Source organism: Symphalangus syndactylus, chromosome 3 (genome assembly GCF_028878055.3).
Source record: "Symphalangus syndactylus isolate Jambi chromosome 3, NHGRI_mSymSyn1-v2.1_pri, whole genome shotgun sequence".
Taxonomy (NCBI): Eukaryota; Metazoa; Chordata; class Mammalia; order Primates; family Hylobatidae; genus Symphalangus; species Symphalangus syndactylus.
The window spans coordinates 59,444,042-59,467,094 of record NC_072425.2 but is presented as its reverse complement, the minus strand read 5'-3'; the positions used below and the strand labels follow the sequence as shown (position 1 = coordinate 59,467,094).

General features: G+C 42.1%; 1 protein-coding gene across 8 annotated transcripts in view; it reads left to right on the top strand.

Annotated features, from left to right (window-relative positions):
- NTRK2 (neurotrophic receptor tyrosine kinase 2) overlaps positions 1-23,053 on the top strand; it is a 362,023-nt gene that overhangs the window by 137,413 nt on the left and 201,557 nt on the right. The window contains exon 12 of one of the 8 annotated variants that reach the window (XM_055272102.2): positions 5,623-10,761. The exons of the other annotated variants lie outside the window; for them this stretch is intronic. Coding sequence (XP_055128077.1) covers positions 5,623-5,660 — 38 coding nt within the window. The 3' untranslated portion in view covers positions 5,661-10,761. Of the gene's footprint in view, positions 1-5,622; positions 10,762-23,053 lie in introns of those variants that run through there. 8 annotated transcript variants of the gene reach the window in all.

Sequence of the window (23,053 nt, the reverse complement as noted above, 5' to 3'; positions counted from 1 at the left end):
TGAGCATCTGAGTACCTCTCAAACCACAAATTCATCTTTCTTTTTCTCTACTCCACTTAAAGCAATTTTAGGTGATTCTGTGGATGGGGCAATGATATCAGTCCTTGGATGCATTCCCCATCCTCTGTGAAGTCTCTGAAATGATAGTTGTTGAGTCCTCGGACACTTGTCACCAGGGTCTGCTGATTAGAGCACATCCCCCTTAGAACTGTTGAGTTTTAATTGTGCAATAACTTTGGCTTTCTTTACAAATTCCAGCTTTGCCAAGTGTGCTTTCTGCTTTCATTTTCAGCTCATAATGAAACTTCATTTTGCAACATCAAACCAGAGCTTTTCCTTTAAAAGCCTTCCTGACCATCTCAGTAATTTTAGTTTTTCACCTCCAGCTAATAAATGGACCACTTTTTTTCCCTTTGTCCCGCATACACTACTGTAATTTTGATCAAATTGAGAATTAGAATAAACCAAGTCTAGCACCTTTTCCCCAGGAGCTTAAAGTGCTCCAGGAAGTACTCACTGTGTGTCCACGTGTCTAACTCTGTAGCCTTCACTGCACTTCTGAGAAAAATGTCATTTCGTACTGGAAGCTTTGTAGTGCCTGGACTCACCCAGTTGCCAATGAGAAGCAGTAGATCCTGCATTGTGTTGCATCCTTCCTTCTCCTTCAATTCAGTTGGGTTGTTGAGTACACTGAAGTTTGCTGTGGTTTGAATGTTTGTCCCCTCTGAAACTCATGTTGAAACTTAACCCCCAATGTGGCAGTATAGAGAGTTGAGGCCTTTAAGAAATAATTGGGTCATGAGGCCTCTGCCCTCATGAATAGATGGGTTCATTCATGGATCAGTGGATTAATGGATTGTCACAGGAGTGGGACTGGTGACTTTATACAAAGAATAAGAGATAGCTGTACTAGCACACCCAGCCTCCTGGGCATGTCATGCCCTGTACTGCCTCTGAACTCTGCAAAGAGTTCCCACCAGCAAGAAGGCCCTCACAAGATACAGCCCCTCGACCTTGGACTTGTCAGCCTCCATAACTGTAAGAAATAAATTCCTTTTCTTTATAAATTACCCAGTTTCAGATATTCTGTTATAAGCAACAGAAAACAGACTAAGACAAATAAAACTCAACATTTAGACCTTACTATTGTGAAATCAAAAATGCCTTCAGCTCTTGGTATTTGTGTGAGGCCATGTTGAGCATAGAAAATGTATAGATGTGCTCCCTCTGTCCTCCTGTGGGATGAAGTCTGAGATGGAGGGAAATCAAAACAAAATAAACACAAGTTTTAAAAGGTGCAAAAGAAGGTCCATGAATGGAAGTGAATGCTGCAGAAGTTTAGAGGAGGGTGAAGTAGGTACTTGCAGGAGAAGGCTTTTGCACTGGATCTTGAAGAATAGTTTGAGCATCTCAAAGGAGAGCTCATTTGGTGGGAGGAGATCCAGGAGAAGGGATAGTATGTGGACAAAGTACATCCTTGGGAAGCAAAAGGGGTGTTTCAGGGATGTTTAAGCAACTTCTGGATTGAGCACAGAGAAGAAAGGACCAGGACCAGGACCAGGACCTAAATTTATATATGGGGCGATTTCTGCTACAGGTGCAAATGATATCTTTGCCAAAGAGGGACTGACAATTCCGAGGCTCTGAGTTTAGATTTCAGCTCTCTCATTCATTCTTGGGTGACCTTGGACAATTCGTATTCACCATGTGAGTTGAGCGAGTTATCTATAAAATAGAAAAAGCGACAACAGCAAGGGATAGTTGGTGCAGCAACCAACAGATATGAAGTGCTCCACAAATATCAAATTAGGACAATAGGTGTTTAAGCCCAGATGCTGAAGCAAAGCACAACTGTACCTTGCTCACATCTCACTTTGTGATGGAAAGCTTTTTGAACCCACTGTATTCTAGACACACGATGTTATGAGAACACAGGAGTTTATTATTTCATTTTACCTAGTAAACGTTTTCCAGAAGACTTAAAAGGCATTTGTTTTGCTTTCCAATGAAGGTGAGCTGCTACCCTGGTGCCCCATCCACCAGATCATCTCCAATGGCACCATGCCACGCAGATGCTCAAGTTGGCAGTTTTCTGCTTGAACTCTCCCAATGACAAATGTGATAAGATTTGCTTTTTTAGATAGCAGCTGCATCTTTCTTCCGTTCCCTTCACTTCCTTTGGGCTCAGCAGTTTTCCTTTTTGCTCCAGATAAATTGCTGTTAATTTAAATGTACTGCAGATCCTTGCCATTTTATGGCTGATTGCTTCTGAGTAATAGGAGGAAAATGTGTGCATGTTTGAATGTAAATAAATTTAAATGGGTTGTGAGCCAATGATAAAAAAGCAGAGCACTTCGATGACCTTCAGCTCCCTTCCCTTCCCAGTCTTTCCCTTTGGAAAGGTCAATGAATAGATCCTAAATCAGCAGATAGCAGAGGTTCAGTTTCAGGCCACATCCGGTTTCTTCCTTCTCTGCTTTCAACTTTACATCCCATTTCTCAGATAGCACCTGCTTTATCCTTGTCCCTAATAGTTCAGCTAGTGCGTGCGATGGTGGCAAAGTTTCTCTAAAGTTGTTTTTGATAAAGGAGCTGGTCTCACGGTAACTACCATGCACCATCGGAATGCTACAAATGCTTCAGAATGTCACATTGTCAAAATATCTATATTTCAGGCTCATAAGCTAGACAGCTCGTTTGGCTGCTAAATCCACAAGATGTTCAGCCATTTGTTGTGGTCTAAAAACTTTCCCCCTCACTAGGAGAAAATAATCTTCTATTGTTTTATATCATTTTGTGGTCCTTTGAGTTTTTTATAATGCAAGAGGGCAAAAGTTATGAGCTCCTGGTAGGTAAATTGTGGCCTGGATTGAATTTTGCTATCAATCTCTCTTGAAATCAAATTAATTTTTCAATATGTAGTGGAATATCTTTAGTCTGTCCACAGTATGGGAAGATCAAGGGTATGAAAGAGTAGGGTGACTTGCCTTCTTTGAGGTGAAGGGTGGTGGAAGTGGTAGTTTGAATGCATATTGCTTACAATTGCAACAGGCTGGCTTTTTCCTCAGGAGAAAAATGCCGTATGTGTTTTTATGGCGGCTTCACTTGTTTTTATTGCATGGGCGTGTGGAGCTGAGATCTACTTCTTTGGGAAGGATGGATCACAAAAGGCAAGCACAAGAAGGTTGCAGAGGGACACTTGACATCAACTGAAATAGGGGCCAGGGCAATTGCATCCTGAGTGGATGGCAACGGTCCAGTAGAACCGTCATCTGGCAAAGTTAGCTGTGTTTCCAACTGTAGTAATTAGTGAGCCTGGAGGGGCTTGCGGCAGGAAAATAGCAGATAGAAACAAAGAAAGAGAAGCCTGGTTAAGTTCCTGCTGTAAACATGCTGGGATTAGTAAACTCTTGGAGTTCCTGTGCCATAAACCCATTGGAAATAAGCCTTTATACCAGCAGTTTAATCGTTGTGTTATTGAGTCAACAAATCTTTTTATTCTGGGGTCATGCTGTCTCTATCACTAAGTTTCTCCTGTTTTTATTGACAAAGTTGACATCCTTATATTAATACTCATATTGTTTCAGTGGGAAAGAATTTGAGCTCCACCCTCTTAAAAGCTAAGAAGTTTTGATTTGTTAATTTGGCATGCTCATTTTACGTGCCAAAGTGCACTGCTAAACTAGCTCAGCTTCTGTTTGCCTGGGGGCAAAACTTTTAGAAGGAGACTGGAGACAGATATGAAGGAGAATTAATCAGCGCTACTGAGTACTTCCTAAATTCTCAGGGCTTTTGTGGGTGATTAAATCCATAAATGATGTTTGGCATCTGTACTGAGTTCTTTTGGAAGGGCAGGAGGGAGACATGCCATGGAAATTAAGCTCCAGAGACTCTTTTAGCATTGTTGTAAATGATGACACAGATTGGTGGTGGTAGTTACAGTTCTGGAGGCAGATGACACCAGCACTTGGCAGACCAGACACCAGGTGGAGGAAGATGGAGAGTCTGCATGGTTGGGCTTAGAGGCGCCTTCCAAAGTTGAACTTGAAAATGTCTTGGAGATTTCTGTTACCACATGGTCTATTTTGCCACTTATGGATCTAATAAAGATCCATGCAAATTAAACACAGAATTATGTATACTAGAACCTTCACTGATCCACTGGGTTTCCATGGGCAAGTTCAGTGAAAGCTCACTGTCTTCTTCTTGCAGAACTTACCTCATAGGCTTATTGTGAAAATAAAAAAGAATAGTTTGGGCACAATGCTAAGAAGAGAACCTGGCGCAAAGTAGATTCACTGTCATTTATTGAGTGAATTATTTACTCATCTTTCTCCTTCTGTGGGACAATGAAGTATTTGAGGTCAAGGAACTGTGTTTTCTTTATTTTTGTAACATTTATCACAGTGTCTACTGTTTGGCTGGTGCTTAATAAATGTTTGTAGGATTACTTAATGTTAGATATTACACATCATATTATTTATATATTATTATATATAATATATACATATACTATATGTCTTATAGATATAATATATACATATACAATGTACTGCATGTTGTATGCTATATATTATATGTTATATAATAAATATTACGTCTCCACATGTGTCATGTATTTGCTATAATACTTAAAGTTAAGCAACTAATTAATTATTTTATATTAGGATTCTTAGAAAAGAATAGTCGGGCATGGTGGCTCACACCTGTAATCCCAGCACTTTGGGAGGCCGAGGTGGGTGGATTGCTTGAGGTCAGGAGTTTGAGACCAGCCTGGGCAACATGGTGAAACTCTGCCGCTACTAAAAATACAAAAATTAGCCACGCATGGTGGCACATGCCTATAATCCCAGCTACTTGGGAGGCTGAGGCAAGAGAATTGCTTGAACCTGGGAGGCAGAGGTTGCAGTGAGCCGAGATCTTGCCGCTGCAGTCTGGCCTGGGCAACAGAGCAATACTCTGTCTGGAAAAAAAAAAAAAAAAAAAGAAAGAAAAGAAAAGAATCTAACTATTTGTATTGTCTAGTATTTCACCAGTTAAAGTTAGCCAGTTCTCTGGGTCAGTTGCTGAGTAACTAATCAGTTCTTTTAGAAACAATTTGCTAAAATTAGTTGGGGAAAGAAAATCAGGATTTGGGTAGATAGGTATTGTTGAAACTAATTCAACCCCATAAAGACAAATATTAGGTTGGTGCAAAAGTTATCATGGTTTTTGCCATTGAAAGTAATGCCATTACTTTTGCATGAACCTATTTATAAAAATTCTTCAAGGGTCATTTGTATTGTACGCAGATGTTTCCTCCTTAAAGTATGCTGCTAACAGCTGATACAGTTGTGGGTGGAGCTGTATGCAGAAATCCTTCGCATTTCTTTTCCTTGTTTCATGTACCATGTAAAATCGGTTTTAAGTTTAAAACTAAGTTGCTCAATATGAGATGCTCATTTTTCCCCAACTTCTGTTCTGTTATTATATATTGCTCTATGATTTAAAGCATATTCCATGTTGTGTCTCTTTTTTTATGTTTATTTATTATGTTCATTTGAAAGTTATTGTACTTGTATGTTAATTTTCATTGATTTTTCTTTTGAGCATGACTTATGTTTTATTTTGTGTTTCTTTTAGGTTTTGTTTTGTTTCATAAGATCCCACTGGATGGGTAGCTGAAATAAAGGAAAAGACAGAGAAAGGGGCTGTGGTGCTTGTTGGTTGATGCTGCCCTGTAAGCTGGACTCTTGGGACTGCTGTTGGCTTATCCCGGGAAGTGCTGCTTATCTGGGGTTTTCTGGTAGATGTGGGCGGCGTTTGGAGGGTGTACTATATGAAGCCTGCATATACTGTGAGCTGTGATTGGGGAACACCAATGCAGAGGCAACTCTCAGGCAGCTAAGCAGCACCTCAAGAAAACATGTTAAATTAATGCTTCTCTTCTTACAGTAGTTCAAATACAAAACTGAAATGAAATCCCACTGGATTGTACTTCTCTTCTGAAAAGTGTGCTTTTTGACCCTACTGGACATTTATTGACTTAATTGCTTCTGTTTATTAAAATTGACCTGCAAAGTTAAAAAAAATTTAAAGTTGGGAACAGGTATAAGTGCACACTGAATAGTCTAATCTACATGTAACACATATTTTAGTATGATTTTCTATACTCTAATCAGCACTGAATTCAGAGGGTTTGACTTTTTCATCTATAACACAGTGACTAAAAGAGTTAAGGGTATATATACCATCACTTTGGGACTTGGTAGTATTATTGAAAGGTTATTTCCTTCACTGTCAATAAAAGTCCAAATGTTTAGCTTAGGTCCGACAGTCAAACAATGTTAAGGATTGTCTTCAAGTTCCTTAGCCAGCAAAACAAAACAAAACAAAACAAACAAATGAAAAACATTTAAAAAGAAGAAGCAGAAAAAAACAAGAACAAGCAGCAACAGTTATTTTGTTGGGGCTATAGATTTAGGTTAGGCATAGTCAATTTCAGAATAACTAAGAGTGGAATATATGCATATGGTGAAATTATAACCTTGCCCTTTTTTATTTGCCCTCTGCGATCCACCTGCTTTTTAGAAGTCTGCTGAGTGAGAAGGCCACAGTATCTCATGCTGTTTGCATTACAGAACTGCAGCTTTTCTACTCTGAAAAGGCCCGGGAGCAGAATGGCTGGCCTGCTGTGAGCAGGAGAGGAGATTCTAAGAAGGATAGTCCCCCCTACAACATACTGTCATACTGCTGGGTTTTCATGGGTAGGAAAGCTTGTCCTGACCCCAGCAGCAAAGAGGTGGCAGGTCGCTAATGAATATATGCTTTGTAATGTCCTTCTTCATTGCTGAGAGGGCAGCCTTAGAGCTATGGATTTCTGCATCCCCCCTAAGTCTGACCCATGGACACCTGTTTCATTCACTTTAGCATCATAGTGACCTTCGTATGCTCTGTTCAGTCTGTGTCAGGCAGTATCCTTGTCCTGAAGAGAGGTTTGGCTATCCCCACCCCACCCCACCCTGCTCCTTTTTTGTCAGGAGGACTTCAGAGCCAGTCCTGCAGCATTTTGTTTGAAAACACAATCAGCTCTGATTGTTAGACATGCACACAGACGCCATAGCTGGATTGGAAACATTGATGTTTTAAAAATTTATTTTTTTTTGGAAATAGTTGCACAAATGCTGCAATTTAGCTTTAAGGTTCTATAGATTTTTAACTAGTCCAACACAGTCAGAAACATTGTTTTGAATCCTGTGTAAACCAAGGCATTAATCTTAATAAACCAGGATCCATTTAGGTACCACTTGATATAAAAAGGATACCCATAATGAATATTTTATATTGTATCCTTTACATTAGCCACTAAATACGTTATTGCTTGATGAAGACCTTTCACAGAATCCTATGGATCACAGCATTTCACTTGGCTACTTCATATCCATGCCTTAAAGAGGGGCAGTTTCTCAAAAGCAGAAACATGCCGCCAGTTCTCAAGTTTTCCTCCTAACTCCATTTGAGTGTAAGGGCAGCTGGCCCTCAATGTGGGGAGGTCCGAATATTTTCTGAATTCCCATTTTCTTGTTCATGGCTAAATGACAGTTTCTGTCATTACTTAGATTCCGATCTTTCCCAAAGGTGTTGATTTACAAAGAGGCCAGCTAATAGCAGAAATCGTGACCCTGAAAGAGAGATGAAATTCAAGCTGTGAGCCAGGCAGGAGCTCAGTATGGCAAAGGTTCTTGAGAATCAGCCATTTGGTACAAAAAAGATTTTTAAAGCTTTTATGTTATACCATGGAGCCATAGAAAGGCTATGGATTGTTTAAGAACTATTTTAAAGTGTCCCAGACCCAACAAGGAAAAAAAAAAAATTTGTACCCAACAGCTAGAAGGATTGCAAGGTAGATTTTTGTTTTAAAATGGAGAGAAGTGGACAGATAAGGCAATTTAATATATCAAAGATCAGTTGACATCTCCTAGGGAACGATGAAAACAGCAGGCTATTAGAAAATTATTTCATATAGTTCTCGTGTTCTTTTCTTTTTTTTAATCCCTGAAGGGACGATCAGTAACATAGCTTCTCTTTTCTGTACTCTAGATCACCCCTTTTCATCATTTTGCTTTTTATGTCTCCCATAAGAAATGTGCTTTTAAGAGCTTCCTAATGCCATGTGTTGCATTATTGCAGCATTAGAAAAGGAGAGGTAGCATTTTTGCTGAAATCGGGCCTGTCACTCTCCAATAAAGGTTCTGGTACTTCATTGCCAGGCAGGTCTCCTAAATGAACAGAATGATCTGTGTGAGCTGATGCCTGCCCTTCCAGAGGGGCCACTGTCCCCAGCCTCAGCCAACTGTGCCCCACAGGAATGGAAGCCCAGGTTTCCAAATCTTGTGATTCTTTAGGAGAAACATGAAACCTGGATTTTGTGTGAAATGTCCCGATTGTTAAAAAGTTGGCTCAGTTATTTTTAAAACATTTTGTAAGCCAACAAAAGTCTGTGGGCTGCCAGTTTGTTACTTTTGTCTTAAAACATGATCATTGTTCTCTCACGGTATCCTTCTGTCTTTCCGTTGCAAATTCCCTTTTCTTTCTTCCTGACATTGCCATTGAGGGCTTTGTTACCACAAGCTAAGAAACTGAGTTTAACAACCCAGTTATCTGTAACATGTCAATTACCTTTGCTCCTCTCCTTTGATTCCCACCATGCTGTGACCCTCGGCTGTCTCCCCTTGCTGGGAATTCTGCACCAATGTCTCCCCTCAACCCATTCCTGGTTGGTCCTACTCCCGTGTAGCCAGAGACATCCTAGCAAATCCTTCCTCCTGTTATATCTGACACTAATTTCTTTTCAACAGTGCTCATGTCTCTTGGCCCAGTCAGGTGCTGCCAGGTTTAGATACGAAAATACATGTCCCATTTTCATGGGTGCCCTTAATGTGGTCCATGTCCTATATCTTATTATATTTACTCATGGCTCAATGGGGGCCTCCAGAGACCCTCTCAGACTGCTGAGCTAGACTAAGGAACGCGTCCACTGTCATCACATGAGACACTGACTCTGTGACGACAAAAGTACAGTCTGAGGCTAAGAAAGGTTCATCTCACAACAGGAAAAACAAATCTCAACACACATTAGAGAGAATTGATTCAGGGGTTTTCTCTCCCAGTCTCCCAGCAGGGACTGATTTCATTTCTGACCCACTAGGTTCTCTTTCCAGAAATAGGTAGCAAGGACAAGAACTAAACAATCCCAGCCCCACCCAGCAACACAGAACACAGGAGTTTGCTTTTGGCTTCTCACTCTCCAAGTAATCCTGAATTAGGCCCAGAATGGCTGAGGCTTGGAGCATCTCCTCAGACAGAGCAGAGGCGACACCTATTCAGGGGTGTGTGGAGTAAATAGCTCGAAGAGCTCAAGACAGAAAACCAGTTTCACGCCAGGTGCGAGAGAGAGCATGATGGAGGGAAGCCCGCTTTCTCTCTCCTCTTCTATTCTCTTTATTCCTTTAGAGCACTTGACTTTTTTTTTTCTCTCTCTCTAGTATTCTAAATTGACCCCATGACCAACTGAGAATTTATTTTTGTTTCCTTGGTTGTTTCACAGAATTAGAACACACACGACTTTTTATTCCTCCATTGCAAAATGGAATCAAGATACTACACAAGACTTGTGCTTTCTTCCTTTGCGTGATTTACATCTCCACCTGTTTTGGTGCTAGCTGTCTAGAACTTCTCTCTTGGTTTGAATCTGATTCCTTCACACTACACTAGAAGTTCATTTCATCTTGTTTTGTCTAGACTCCAGATACAGAGAGACAGCTGGACTGAGGACAAGCAATTCCATATAGCATAGGGTTCTCAGGGTTGATGCATCCAGCCACATGGGCAGGGCCAGTCACATCTAGTCTATGTCCCCAGAGTCTCTGGAGTTGCGCAGCTTAGCTGACTTGACTCCAAGGAAATTAGTACAGAAGTAACCACTCTATTAAGTGTGTTCTGCTATGTTCACATGCCTGTAGTACCTGCAAACCATACCAGGTTCATCTAAAGGCATAGGGGAAGATTAAGGACTCTCTTGGACAGACCATGAATTGAATTTGCTGCCGGGTGCTGCCAGACTTAATTCGGTTGACAGAACTCCCAGCTCAGGAAAGTTCCATGACAATGGCTGTCGCAGAAGGAAATTTCCCACTAAAGTCAGTCCATTTTCAAGTTTTGGTCTTCAGAGACAAAAGAATGTCCCAGCCACCTGATTTTGATGGTGAGGTAACTCTAAGTTGAATTCAGGCTAGTGTTGCCGTATAGCTTTGGCATGTTCATGAGTGAGCACCCAGAATGTGTTGAACCAACCCCTACCCCTAACTACTGACTATGACTGCAGTGGGTTTTTATGGGAAAAAAAATGTGTGAAAAGCAAAAAGAAAGGAACAGAGATTTTTTATCACCTTTATTGTAAGACAGTCCATTTATGAATTGAGTATAAACACATACAAAATAACAAGAGATTCCTAAGAAACGCAAATCCTTGAGTTTCACGCACTTCATGTTCAACCATTTGCTGTAATCCAGAGGCAGCCTGTGAATCATTCTCATGCCCTGTTTTTCTTTTTTCCTATAATGTTCCGGGTTTAAAAGCCATTTTTTCCACATTTTCTGTAAATAATGGATAATCATTTTTAAAAAATTTATTTTTAGTGCTGTTTTAACAATGTGGATAGATCATAAATGTACTTGCTGAATTCAATCATTTTTAACAAGCCAATAAAGTTTGATAATTCATCTCCATGTGTCTTGCATTCTCTGTAGATCTTGTGTACTTCCTCACACTTCCTCAAGTGTGTGCTGTCACCCGAGTGCCCTTGGTTGTGTTCAGAACTGAAGACTTTAGAAGAAATAGTGTGAGAAATGTCACTGAGAGTTTTAGGGGAGTACCAGGCCCATTTCAGATTCCGTGATAAATTATCCCCCCAAAAACATCTTTTAAAATTCCTGTCAGTATGAACTGTCCATTCATTGTTTACTGATTCTTGCATCAGAAATATTTTATTTGGCTAAAAGGCAATCCTTTAAAAAAAAAACTTATGGGAATTTTTTTAAAAACCCTAAATTCTGTGGCAAAGCCCTTTGGTATTTTAAAAATTTGAAATGACCCAGGTCACAATAAGAGAGTATACTCAATGCTCTGTTTCTCTATTCTAAATGACTTTGTGGACATATAAACATAATGACTTGTACTTGAAAGCGAGAGAGAGGGGAACATGTTGGATGTAGAGGGAAGATACCATGAGACCATAACTGTTAGCATGATGCCCACACTTCTTGTCCCTTTTGTCTCTATCCTCAGGTCAGCTGCATGGTTCCTGCCCCATTTTTCCCATTGAAAACAGGATGTAAAAGTGAGGTTTGTAGGACCTCAGGCTCCGATTCATTTGAGCCTGCCATTCCCTTCTGTTGACACCCAAGGGGTTTTGCTCTAAATCAGACTTAGGGATTGGAAAAACTAATCTAGTGTGACCTCATGCTTTATCAAGTCAAGTATACTGCCCCTCTTGTAAAAGCCCAGTGTTGGGCTGGGCGTGGCGGCTCACACCTATAATCCCAGTACTTTGGGAGGCTGAGGCAGGCGGATCATGAGGTCGAGAGTTCAAGACCAGCCTGGCCAACGTGGCGAAACCCTGTCTCTACCAAAAATACAAAAATTAGCTGGGCGTGGTGGTGGGCGCCTGTAATCCCACCTATTTGGGAGGCTGAGGCAGGAGAATCGTTTGAACCTGGGAGGTGGAGTTTGCAGTGAGCCAAGGTCGCACCATTGCACTCCAGCCTGGGTGACACAGCAAGACTCCATCTCAAAAAAAGAAAAGAAAAGAAAAGAAAAAAGCTCAGAGTTCAGTGTTAGTGACTTGTGCTTTTTCCAAACTCCCTTCTCCATTTGTTGAACAGAGAACAGGTTGCATCTAACATCTGAAGGTCGTATGATAATTTGGAGTGGCAGGCATTTGTCACAGACTATGCAGGTTTGAATCCCAGCTATGCCCGCAAACAATATAATCTTGGGAAAGTTCTTTCACTGCTCCATGCTTCAATTTCTTCCTTTGCAGAATGAGATGATGGTAATAAGAATAGTACAATATTTACCTCACTGGGCTCTTATAAGAGTTAAATGAGATGGCTCAGGTAAAGCCCTTAGCATATTGCCTGGCAAGTGGGACACTCGGTATTGCTAATAACTAATACTTCAAAGGAGCTTTGGTTGGCGGGTCATTGGGTGTACCTCAGTAAATGTCCACGAATTACAGACCCACTTGCCAATCTTGGTCATATGCAGATTGTGTGGTTGCAAATAATGGAAACCAAATGAAAGGAAACTTCACTCACTGGGCCATCCTGGGTGTGGCCCAACCTGTGGGCCACTTTGGAATTGTTTGGAATTGTTTCAGGAGTTATTAGTATTTGCTCTTGAATTCTTCTCTCTATCCAAGCCAATTCTTACACACTGATTCTGCCTCAGGTTTGATTTTGATAAAATAAGAGGATCTGATTTATTTGGCCAATATCCTAATAGTTCCATGAGTTTGAATGATGTTCTGTCATTTGCAAATGCTTGGACAAATAGCTCTGAATGTCTTACACTGAATACAGCTGGCCTCACTAGTTCTCATTTTGTTAATTCAGATTTCTTTTTATCGTTTCAACGGGGACTGCATTAACTTTAATTTTTGAATTATCTATTTAAAAATCTTTGGCTAAGAATGTAAGTAACAACTTAGCCAAAAGATTGTTTCAAAGAAAAGACAGTTTCAAGTTCCCTCAAGACTTAGAAACAAGTATTCACAGGCAATGGGTTATGAATAACTAGATTATTCTTTTCCTTCCTGAAGTCGTTTCTGGTAATAGCTCTAGGAGGCCACACATGATTGGCCTAGCTGGAACGACTTCATGTTTCAAGTCATAAATGTCATGTTCTTAAAAATACTTCATAATTTGCACTTTTTTCTTATCATTAAATCATTTTAAATGAGTGGCGTTGATGTATTTCTAGCACTTAATTTAGGACAATTTTACTGTCGCTACCACCTTTCCTAATACATCCTTTAGTGAGCTCTACCACAGGACCTAAGAGATAATGATAGGTAACAGGTATTGACTTCAAACTTAAGTGCTTCACGATCCTCCCAACAACCTTATGAGGCCAAAGCTAATATTGCCTATATTTTAAAGATTAGGAAACTGAGGAATGGAGCCATGAGGGACTTGCCTCAGGTTACCTAGCTAACAAGTTAACACTAGGATTTGAGTTCAAGCAGGCTGGCTGTAAAGCTGGTGCTCCGTATGTGAACTGGATTCTTGAACTGGGCTGGGGCTAGAGCGAGGCCAGCCAGGTGTCTAGGGCACAATTTGAAAGATGGTGGTAACTCTTAGGTTCATGCAAGTGCCCAGTGGCCACTCCTACTAGCACTGGCAGTTGTGTTATTGTTGTACCAAAGTAGAACTGTAAAGTTAACTGAAGTCACTGGAGAGGCACCCCTTGATCCTAGCAAGTCCTCAGGTATTTGTGCCATGAACAAACCCTTTGGAGATCTTGACTTGCAAGTATGTGGCACAGTAGTGAAACTGGCACATGCATTTTAAATTTTACCTTGTGAAAAAGAGAAGTTGCATCAAGTCTGTACTCAGCGCTAATTAGTTAACCCCAGAGCACGTTTGCTTTGTCCGTTATAACTGAAGATGGATTTGCTGTTTTTGATTGCCTTCAGGTGAATTTTCTCATCACTCTTGAACTTTAGTACTTCCCATTCTTTTGGAATGGTCCCTACTCTCTGGTGAGTGAACTTGAGGGAAACCTTGCGAGTGGAAAGGGCCTGGTGGGAAGGGGTGTGGAGGACACATCCTGCCATCTCCATGAACAGAATCCAGACGTCAGAACAAGGTGGTGAAAAATGCCTGCGCTGTTCCTTGCCTTTCGAACACCCAGAGGCAGAGCAGCGTCAGGGCAGCGTCGGAGCACCTTGGTCACTTCGATGTGCCTGTCCTCGAATGTCCCGTCTGGCAGCCAGTGATTGAGAGAGACTGCCAAGGGCACATGCTAATTTTCCAGTCATTTGGTCAAGCCCCATCTGACACGCTACAAGACCCTGGAGCCTGTGTTTACTGAGTTAAAATCTCTGCGTGACCATAAATTAATGAACAGTAAGTTCTCTCCCTCTCTCTCTTAAAAATTTTTATCCTGTTGCTAAGAAGGAAAGGAGAAACCTCTTTTGTGTTTATTAACCACGCTTCCATCTCTTTTTAAAAATTATCATCATGCTGTAATCAGTCTTGCTGAATTGTTATATAGAAACATAGGCCACGGCTGTTTGCTTTAAGGATTTTACTTCAGCCTCAAGTAAATTCATGCAATTTCACCTCAAGCCCCTTGAGCCGGAGCAGGAAGTATGGAGTCGCCAGCACTGTTTTACCTTCTGTGGAGAGTTCTAGGTTTGTCACCTGAACTAGGACACAGCCTCTGAGGGTGCTTCCAGGCTTTTCAAAGACTGCTCTCAAGGCAGATTTTCCTCTTTGCTTTTACTCCAGGCTCCTGGGTCTTGGGAAGGTTGATTGATTACCTCTCCATCACCCTTCACTCAACGCTGTTGAATCGAATGCCACGTCTAATTACATGCAGGTCTCCTGCTGGCTTCTCAGGGCGTCTGACCCATGGGGTGCACTGGCAGGTCTCAGGTAGAGGAGGCATTCAGGGTATGTCTGCTGTGTTCCCCCTGTGGAGGCGCCAGCCTTAAACAGGCTCAGCCCTCCCTATCTGGAGTCCTGCAGAATGGCGCCTTCTCTGTGGCTCCAGCTCTCGCTGGGATCCAGCAAAGCTATTTTCCGTTCCTGATCCCTGGAGTTGGTAAGGGCTTCCCACTGTTGTCAGTCGCTGAGTGCCTATTTCCTGTTTGTTTCTTTACCCCGCCCACATCTCTCTGTGTGGCCCTACAATATATCTCTTCATTTGAACCATATGGGGTGAGTTATTTTTCCTTGACAAAACCGTGAGACATATGTTATATTCTTTAATATATGATCTCATTTTGTCTTCCATCAAATCTCTTCCAACTCCAGTAAATATTTATTAAGTGTCAATTATAGTTGACCCTTTAATAATGTAGGGGTTAAGGGCACCAATCCCCTGCACAGTTGAAAATATGAGTATAATTTTTGACTGCCCCAAAACTTAACTACTAACAGCTTACTTTTTTTTTTTTTTTTTTTTTTTTTGAGACGGAGTCTTGCTCTGTCGCCCAGGCTGGAGTGCAGTGGCGCAATCTCGGCTCACTGCAAGCTCCGCCTCCCGGGTTCACGCCATTCTCCTGCCTCAGCCTCTCCGAGTAGCTGGGACTACAGGCGCCCGCCACCACGCCCGGCTAATTTTTTGTATTTTTAGTAGAGACGGGGTTTCACTGTGGTCTCGATCTCCTGACCTCATGATCCGCCCGCCTCGGCCTCCCAAAGTGCTGGGATTACAAGCGTGAGCCACCGCGCCCGGCCTCTAACAGCTTACTTTTTTTCCTTCTTTCTTTCTTTTTTTTTTTTGACAGCATCTCGTTCTGCTGCCCAGGCTGGAGTGCAGTGGTGTGATTGATCTCTGCTCATTGCAACCTCTGCCTCCCAGGTTCAAGTGATTCTCCTGCCTCAGCCTCCCTAGTAGCTGGGACTACAGGTGTGCACCACCATGGCCAGCTAATTTTTGTATTTTTAAGAGAGATGGGGTTTCACCATGTTGGCCAGGCTGATCTTGAACTCCCGACCTCAAGTGATTTGCCTGCCTCGGCCTCCCAAAGTGCTGGAATTACAGATGTGAGCCACCATGCCCAGCCAATAGCTTACTTTTGACCAGAAGTCTTACTAATTCCATGAACAGTTGGTTAATACATAGACTAGTATCTACATATATTTTATGCATTCATGACATATTTAACTTTTCGTTAATTTTTTCAATATTTCTAGGTTACAAGTTTCATCTGTTAATTTTTTCAAATTGTTTCAGATATCCTAAAAATGTCCAATATATTCACTGAAAAAAATTTATGTATCAGTGGACCTAAGCAGTTCCAACCTGCGTTGTTCAAGGATCAAGTGTATATGTTGGCCAGTGAGCTAGGCACTGGGAGGTACCTCCACAAACCAAGCGACTCTATCTTTGGCCTTATGGGCTATGGCCTAACGGTAATGTCTATGATATTGATACTATTACTGCCCATAATAAGAGAACAATGGCTTAGAAAGTTAAATGACTTGTCCAAGGGCACACACATCAGATTTGTCTGCCTATAAAATACCTGCTTCTGGCATTGTTTCTCTGAGGCTAGTGATTTTCCTTTGTCTCTTGGGTGTCTCTAGGCTGCAAGTTCTGAGCTAGCCATAAGATCTCCGCTCTTCATTTTGGTGGCTGTAATTCTTCTTGACTTGGTGTAAATGCATGAAGTATCCCTGCCCTTGTAACCTGTTTTCTCTTTTTTTATTTCCCTTTTATCTTTTTTTTAAAAAAATCATTTTCTTCTCTTTTCTTTCAGTTCTCTTTTTACTCAAGACAAACACCATAAATACGCTTTGTCTTTTCTTTAATTTTCACACTTTAAAATTTTCAAATTGGTTGGGCGGCATGTACTTAGCTCATGTGTTTATGTGTGTGTGCAAGAGAGAGAGAGAGCAAGGAAAGGGCACAAGAATTTACACACACACACACAAACACACACACACACACCCCTATGGAATAGGAATACCATGTATTTTCAGTTCTATTTGATTAAATGGGAATGTAATCCCAGTACATACACCATTTACCATTATCACCTCCTCAGTGCTTACTGTGCTATAACACTCCCAGCTCTTCTTAAAAAACTTTCCATGTTGTATTTTTTGCTCTTTGTTTTTACTTCCTTATAAATAGCAAGAAGTTTTGCTGAGAAGAAATGATTACAAATCCCAAAAGGTTGGTGTTCCGTTCTGAGCTCCAAGATGTAAGGATTGAGTGGATTTCAAACTTGGCAAAATTTCTGACTTGGCAAATGCTTCCATCCTTATTTATGACAGCTTGGAAACTTCCATTTTTCAGGGTTTATAAATGATGCTGCTGATTTCGTCTCCTTTTTTTATTTTGCTGTGAATTATAAAATAACCAGCCTGAAGGTTTCCTTATAATGTTAACCCTCTTAGCAGAGAGAGAGAGAGAGAGAAGAGAGAATGTGTACAAATTGTGTTCTTTCTTTTCTTGGTTATGAGGTGCATTTTACATATTTCATAAGCCAATTTACTTCCCTTTTTCCACCTTTCAACAAAATGAAAATCTAGAAATGTTGAGGTTTGGGATACGGAGAGTGACAACCTGTGTTTGTCATTTTTACCACAAAGGACATCTTGGCCAGCAGTCCTCTAAGGGATGATACATTTCATCTCCAAATTGCAATTTAGCATTTGGAATTCTGGAGCAAGATAGGTAATGCATAAAGTACCAGAGAGTTTTTTTCTAGTGGTGTGAATAGGCTATTTCAGGGGTCTCCATGCCCATATTCTTAGAAAATTGTCCAAGTGGAGGAAAAACAAAGAAGTTGTCACCTTCTTTTCCCTTGACCCTCCTCCTTCCCCTGAAGCCTTCTTTTTCTTTTTGTCTTTCTCTTACTTCTATACTCAGTTCCTCAAAGCCCACTCATCTTAGGTTTCCTTTGTAAGTGCTTTTTCCTTTCGATTCATGGGAATACAAAGAAATTGGGAGCCTTCATTTATTGGGTAGAGTAGACAGATTTTTGCCAAATGTGGACCCTAGGAATTTTCCAGTGCAGAATGTGTCCTCTCAGAAGCAGACACCAAGATAGGATTAAAGCTGCAAAGATTTTTATCCCGAGAAACTCTTGGGCGAGAGAAACCGGGAAGGGAATCCGAGAGCAAGGATCTGTAAGAGCATCAGACTGCAATGCAAGCAGGACTGTGGGTGAATAAGAGAGGGATGGAGGCTTAGGGCAAGCACCCTCAACTGCCGTTCACTCTAGGGAGTTATTGGCGAGGCTGCTGGGGAGTATTTGAGCCAAATCAGCCATCAGGAGACTTCCTTGTCTCCCAGGAGGGTTCTGCCTTTATATTTCCACCACTCTCACTCATTGGCTCAGGAGCTTGGCCTCTGTGCAAATGAGGCGGTAAATTCCAGAGTTCAGCATTTGGTACCCTTGGTCAACTATGTTCCCTGTCCTTGAAGGTCTACGAGGTGCATTCTCAACAGTAGATACTGTCTTATCTGAGCTCCACTTAACAGATATGCTCGTTAATTGCTGCTTGCCATCTCTCTGTAAAACACAATGACCAACCTGCCCAGCACCCTGGACACTCCTGGCTGAACATCTGGGTGGAGTGCTTTCGGAAACTCCACTTCCTTAAATGACCTACTGTCAGTTTCATTGGTTAAAAAGGCTTCTACTACAAGAATTATTTTTTTTTAAAAGTACCCAGGCTGGGCAAGTCAACATTTTGAAATGTTTAAAATGTAATTTTTGAGCTGTAGCCATCCTTTTATTTATGGCAACATAAAACAACATCTGAAACTAAGACCTGTTTTTGTTTTTCTCACCTACATACTAAAACCACGAGTGATTTTTATTTCATTTCATTTTGTGTTCCCCGTCAAACAAATTTCCTATCATGACAGCTCTTTTTATTGATTCATATTCTTTCAGAAGAGTGTTTATGGAAGTGTACATCAATGCCTTGCCAGGCATGAGGACCAAGTCGGAGTGGTACAGAGCGATGCATCCTCTTACACGATTACTCACCCCTGGACTTCAGCAGCCCTTGCATTGAATTGTTTTCAAGGAAAATGAGACCTTATTCAGATTCAACCAACTTTATTGAGTACTTTCTATGTGCTAGACCATAGGTTCCTGATTCAAATGACTACAGGTTGGGACAGTCCTGGGCGTGAGTAGCTGGGATGGAGGAGAATGCCCCATGCACAGGGTAGGGCTGCCCCTAGCCCAGCGCATGTTGGCGTGCAGGAATGAAAGCCTAGTGTACCCAAATCTTCTGATTTTTTTAAGACAAGGGGAGATCCGGGTTTTTCTGTGAAATTTTCCAGTTTTTAAATGTTGGCAAGACCCTTCACATTTTTTAAGGTCTCTATGAGCCAAACATAACAAGTGTTGATGCCAAATGTTGCCGTTTGTGACTTTCCTGCTGGACATTCTGCTCGTAGCTTTCAGACGTGGTTCCTTTACAACAGCCCTGAGTAGATACTTGTCTTAAGTCAGGCTTCCTGGAAGCAGACGCTGAGATGAGGATTCATGTGCAAGTAATTTATTAAGGGTGTGCCTTGGACAGGTACGGGGAAGCAGGACAGTGGGGGAGGAGCTAAGCAGGAGTATGATTTGAGCCAAAGCCTTGTGGCCAAAGGTGGTTTCAGCCATTTAAGTTCAGTCATTTAAGTTGCCCCTTAGAGTTGTCCCATCCTGAGCTTAGGGAGCTGGGCTGTCACATGTGTGCACCTGTCAGTCATTAGCTGAGGGTTGCAACAGGCAAAAATGGGCTCCAATAGCTCAAGGGAAGTCCCCCAGAAAAGTGACACAGGTGCTGGCTGTTGGCACTGCAGGGCACACAATGGCAGTAACAGTGGTTCTGAGAGACCCCTCACGCCACACCACCAGCGATCTGTGGCTCTCCCTAGCTGACAGGCTGAGCCGGAATTCAGAAACTGATCTTTTGACTCTGTGGCCAGTGCTTATTGGCACCCTTTCCACCTGCTTCTTACTGAGATCAGCATGCAGAATTCAGATCATCTTAGACCCTGGCCAATTGGTATGTTGGCCCTGGGCTACTAGCTCTTTTCCTCTAGTAATGCATGAGAGAGAGGGTGGCATGGCTATTCAGAGGAGGTGGGGCAGCCCATCAGGAGCAAGAAAGGGGCTCTGGAGCCCCCAACTCTGTAGGCAGCCCTAAATGGGCTCCCCAGAGAGGTTGAGGCAGCTCTCAGTTCTAAATTTTTCTTGCCAAGTTTGGCAATTTCTTACCTGAGACGCAGACAGTGTTTCTGGATGCTCTGTGTCCCGGTGAGCTCTGGGCCTATGAGACACACTTGTCCGCTGCTGGAAAGGTGGACGTTTTGGGGAAATAGGCCAGCAGCTTCTACGTCTTGCATCACAGTGCCACGGTATGTAGGCTCTTTCCTTTGGAGAGCTTAAAGCTATTCACGGATTTAATTTGGAGATACACCCTCTAAAATCCAACCAATTTCCCTTGAAGGAAATCTATCAGATCTGAGGAGAGAAGACAGAAGCTACAGCACCATCTGCTAACCAAACACCTCTGGATTTTGTGGGTTCCAGAGGCAAAAAGATCAGTTTTTGTTTGTTTGTTTGTTTAACTGAGTTCATTACGTGTGCCCAGACACACCTGCCCCGTGCCTTCTGCTGTGGTGCACAATTTGCTCATCCTTCCAACTCCTGGATTACCCAGGACAGCTTTCCTCTTCCTTGGCTCTTGAATGTGGTTCCAAAATCAAGCCAAGTCTTCCTCACCCAAACCTTTCAAACCTGTCCATTTTGTGTACCCCCACCCTGTCTACCATGCTCCAGGCCCTCTGTAGTTGAGAGGGGCAAGCTGGTCTTCTCTCTGCCCTTCTTACCATGCTTCCACCCCCTGAGTCCCACATTATCTTCCCAAGATGCAGGCTTGAGCCTTAGGCAACTTGCACAGCTGAGTAGATTAAGTCCAAGCTTCTCAAAAGAGCATTCCAAGTTCAGGACATTGCCGCTCCAGCCATGCTTCCCCACCCATCACCTCTGGTCCACTTCCTTAAGCTGCCTACTCCACTTGCTTTGACCCTCTTCCTCCCACCACCCTCAACTCATTGATTGGGCAACCTTGAACTTGGCACTTAACTCTCCAAGACTTAGATTCGTCCTCATTAAAACAAGGGTGGGGTGACTAGGAGACTTAAGTGGAAAAAAAGTCTGGCAAGTCATTCAGACAGCATGGCATTCAGTAACAGTAGCAATGACCAAAACAATGATTATCATGATTGTTACCTATCTTCCCACCCTCCTAGAAGCTGCCACAGAATTCTGCACACAGAATGGCACCTTCTTTCCTATACCCCCATATTAATAATTGTGCCATAGTGTTCACATCTGGTGAGAGGAGGTTGGGTCTGCTGTTGCTACATTAAACTGGATTGCTCCAAAGCATTAGACCACATGCCACTCCTGTCAAAGGTGCTCCTGTGCTTTCAAAGAAACAAATGAAAAAGATGTGATTCTCAGTTGAGTTCGCTTTTGTTGAGATGTGTGAATGTTTCTGAGTAAAGCTATGTGGGACCTCATAGCTGAAAGGCTCAATGAGAGATAGGGAGCTTCTGAGGCAGGGCAGATCAGTAAAGCTTTAGGATTCTGAATGAAACTAAATTCCACCCCCCGCCCCCCATGGACAGCAGAAGCAAAGATCTCTGGGGAACTTCTTCAGGATGTGAACCAGGGGCTGCCATAACAAGTTACCACAAACGTGATGGTTTACAACAACAGAAATTTATTCTCATCATTGTGGAGTCCGGAAGTTTGAAAGTGAGGTGTTGACAGGGTTGGTTCCTTTTGGAGGACCTGAGGGTCTGTCTTAGTTTCCGGGGGCAATTCTCGGCATCCTTTGGCTTGTAGCTGTATCACTCCAGCCACTGCAGCTGCCTTCAGCTCACCTTCTTCTCCTTGAGTCTCTGTGTCCTCTCTTCCTCTTATAGAAATTGTCATTAGATTTAGAGCCTACCCTAAATCCACGATAATCCCATTTTAGTAATTTTTAATAACATTTGCAAAGACCCTTATTTCCAGGTAAGATCGCTGTCACAGGTTTCAGGGGTCAGGATTGGACATATCTTTTTTTACAGGCCACCATGTAACCCACTACCTGGGGAACAGAGTTGAACTGAGAGGTTGATAGCGCAATGGAAGGTACAGGATGTAGATGCCAAGAAGATCTGAGTTCCAATCCCTGTTTGGCCCGTGATGTGGACGTATCCCCTAACCTCACTAAATCTCAGTTTTTCCTTTTCTGTAAAAGAGGGATACTAATTTCCACCATATGGATTGTGAGACTAAGTTAACAATGCATGTATCTAGTACTTAGTAGATTCACAATATAGTTATTTTCTGTAGCTGTTACCACCACTCATTCATTCATTTAATAAAAAGTTAAATCTCTGGACATCAAGGTGAAAGAGACATATTATATGGCTTTTCGTCATAAAAACACTTTGAAGGAGTTTTGTGTTTGTGGAATGAATAAACACGTATTCAGATCTGAAGCTCATCAGAAGTATTTGCTTTGTTCCAAGCGAAAGAAGGGGGTTAGGCAGGTCCTCTTATGCACTGTCCTGCCTGCAGGGTGAACGATGATGATGGTGATGCCAGACTTTAAAGGAAGCTCCTATCTTAGACTAGTCTTTATAATCCTTAAAGAATACCATTACATTATCATTCACTTCAGTGGTCCACATAGGCGGCCATCAGAGTGAATTCTATGGGGAACTAATATCAAGAGGCAATGTGAGGTGTCTCAACTAAAGAAAAAACTTATAGCACAGAGCAAGGTGGGGCCAGGCAAGTAACAGTTAAAGGGAGGAGAAAGGGGCAGCCCCTTGGAGAGTGTGTGTCTTATTTAAACAGGGCAGCTGATACTCACTCATTCATTCAACCATGCATTTAACCCTTCTCCATGCCTTGGACTGTGCCAAGTGCTGGGGCCACAGGGTGAGAAAGGCAAAGTACTGTCTTCATGGAGCTTATGTTCTCTGAGCGCAACTCCAGCTCCGGGTGCCACGTGGGAATCTAGGGCTTGTTGCTGCCAAATCATCTGCTTTTTAAAGAGAAGAAGCCAGAGGTTATGTGAAATCTCCTGATTTTTAAATGTTGGCAAACAATGTACATTTTTAAAGAACACTGTGCAGGCCAGACAAAACTTGTCTTTTGACTCAATTGGGCCTGGCCTGTAGGCTGCCAATCTGTAACCCTTGGGGTGGAATCTCATGACCTTTGCCTTAAGAAACGTTTTTCAAATGTCTGATTTT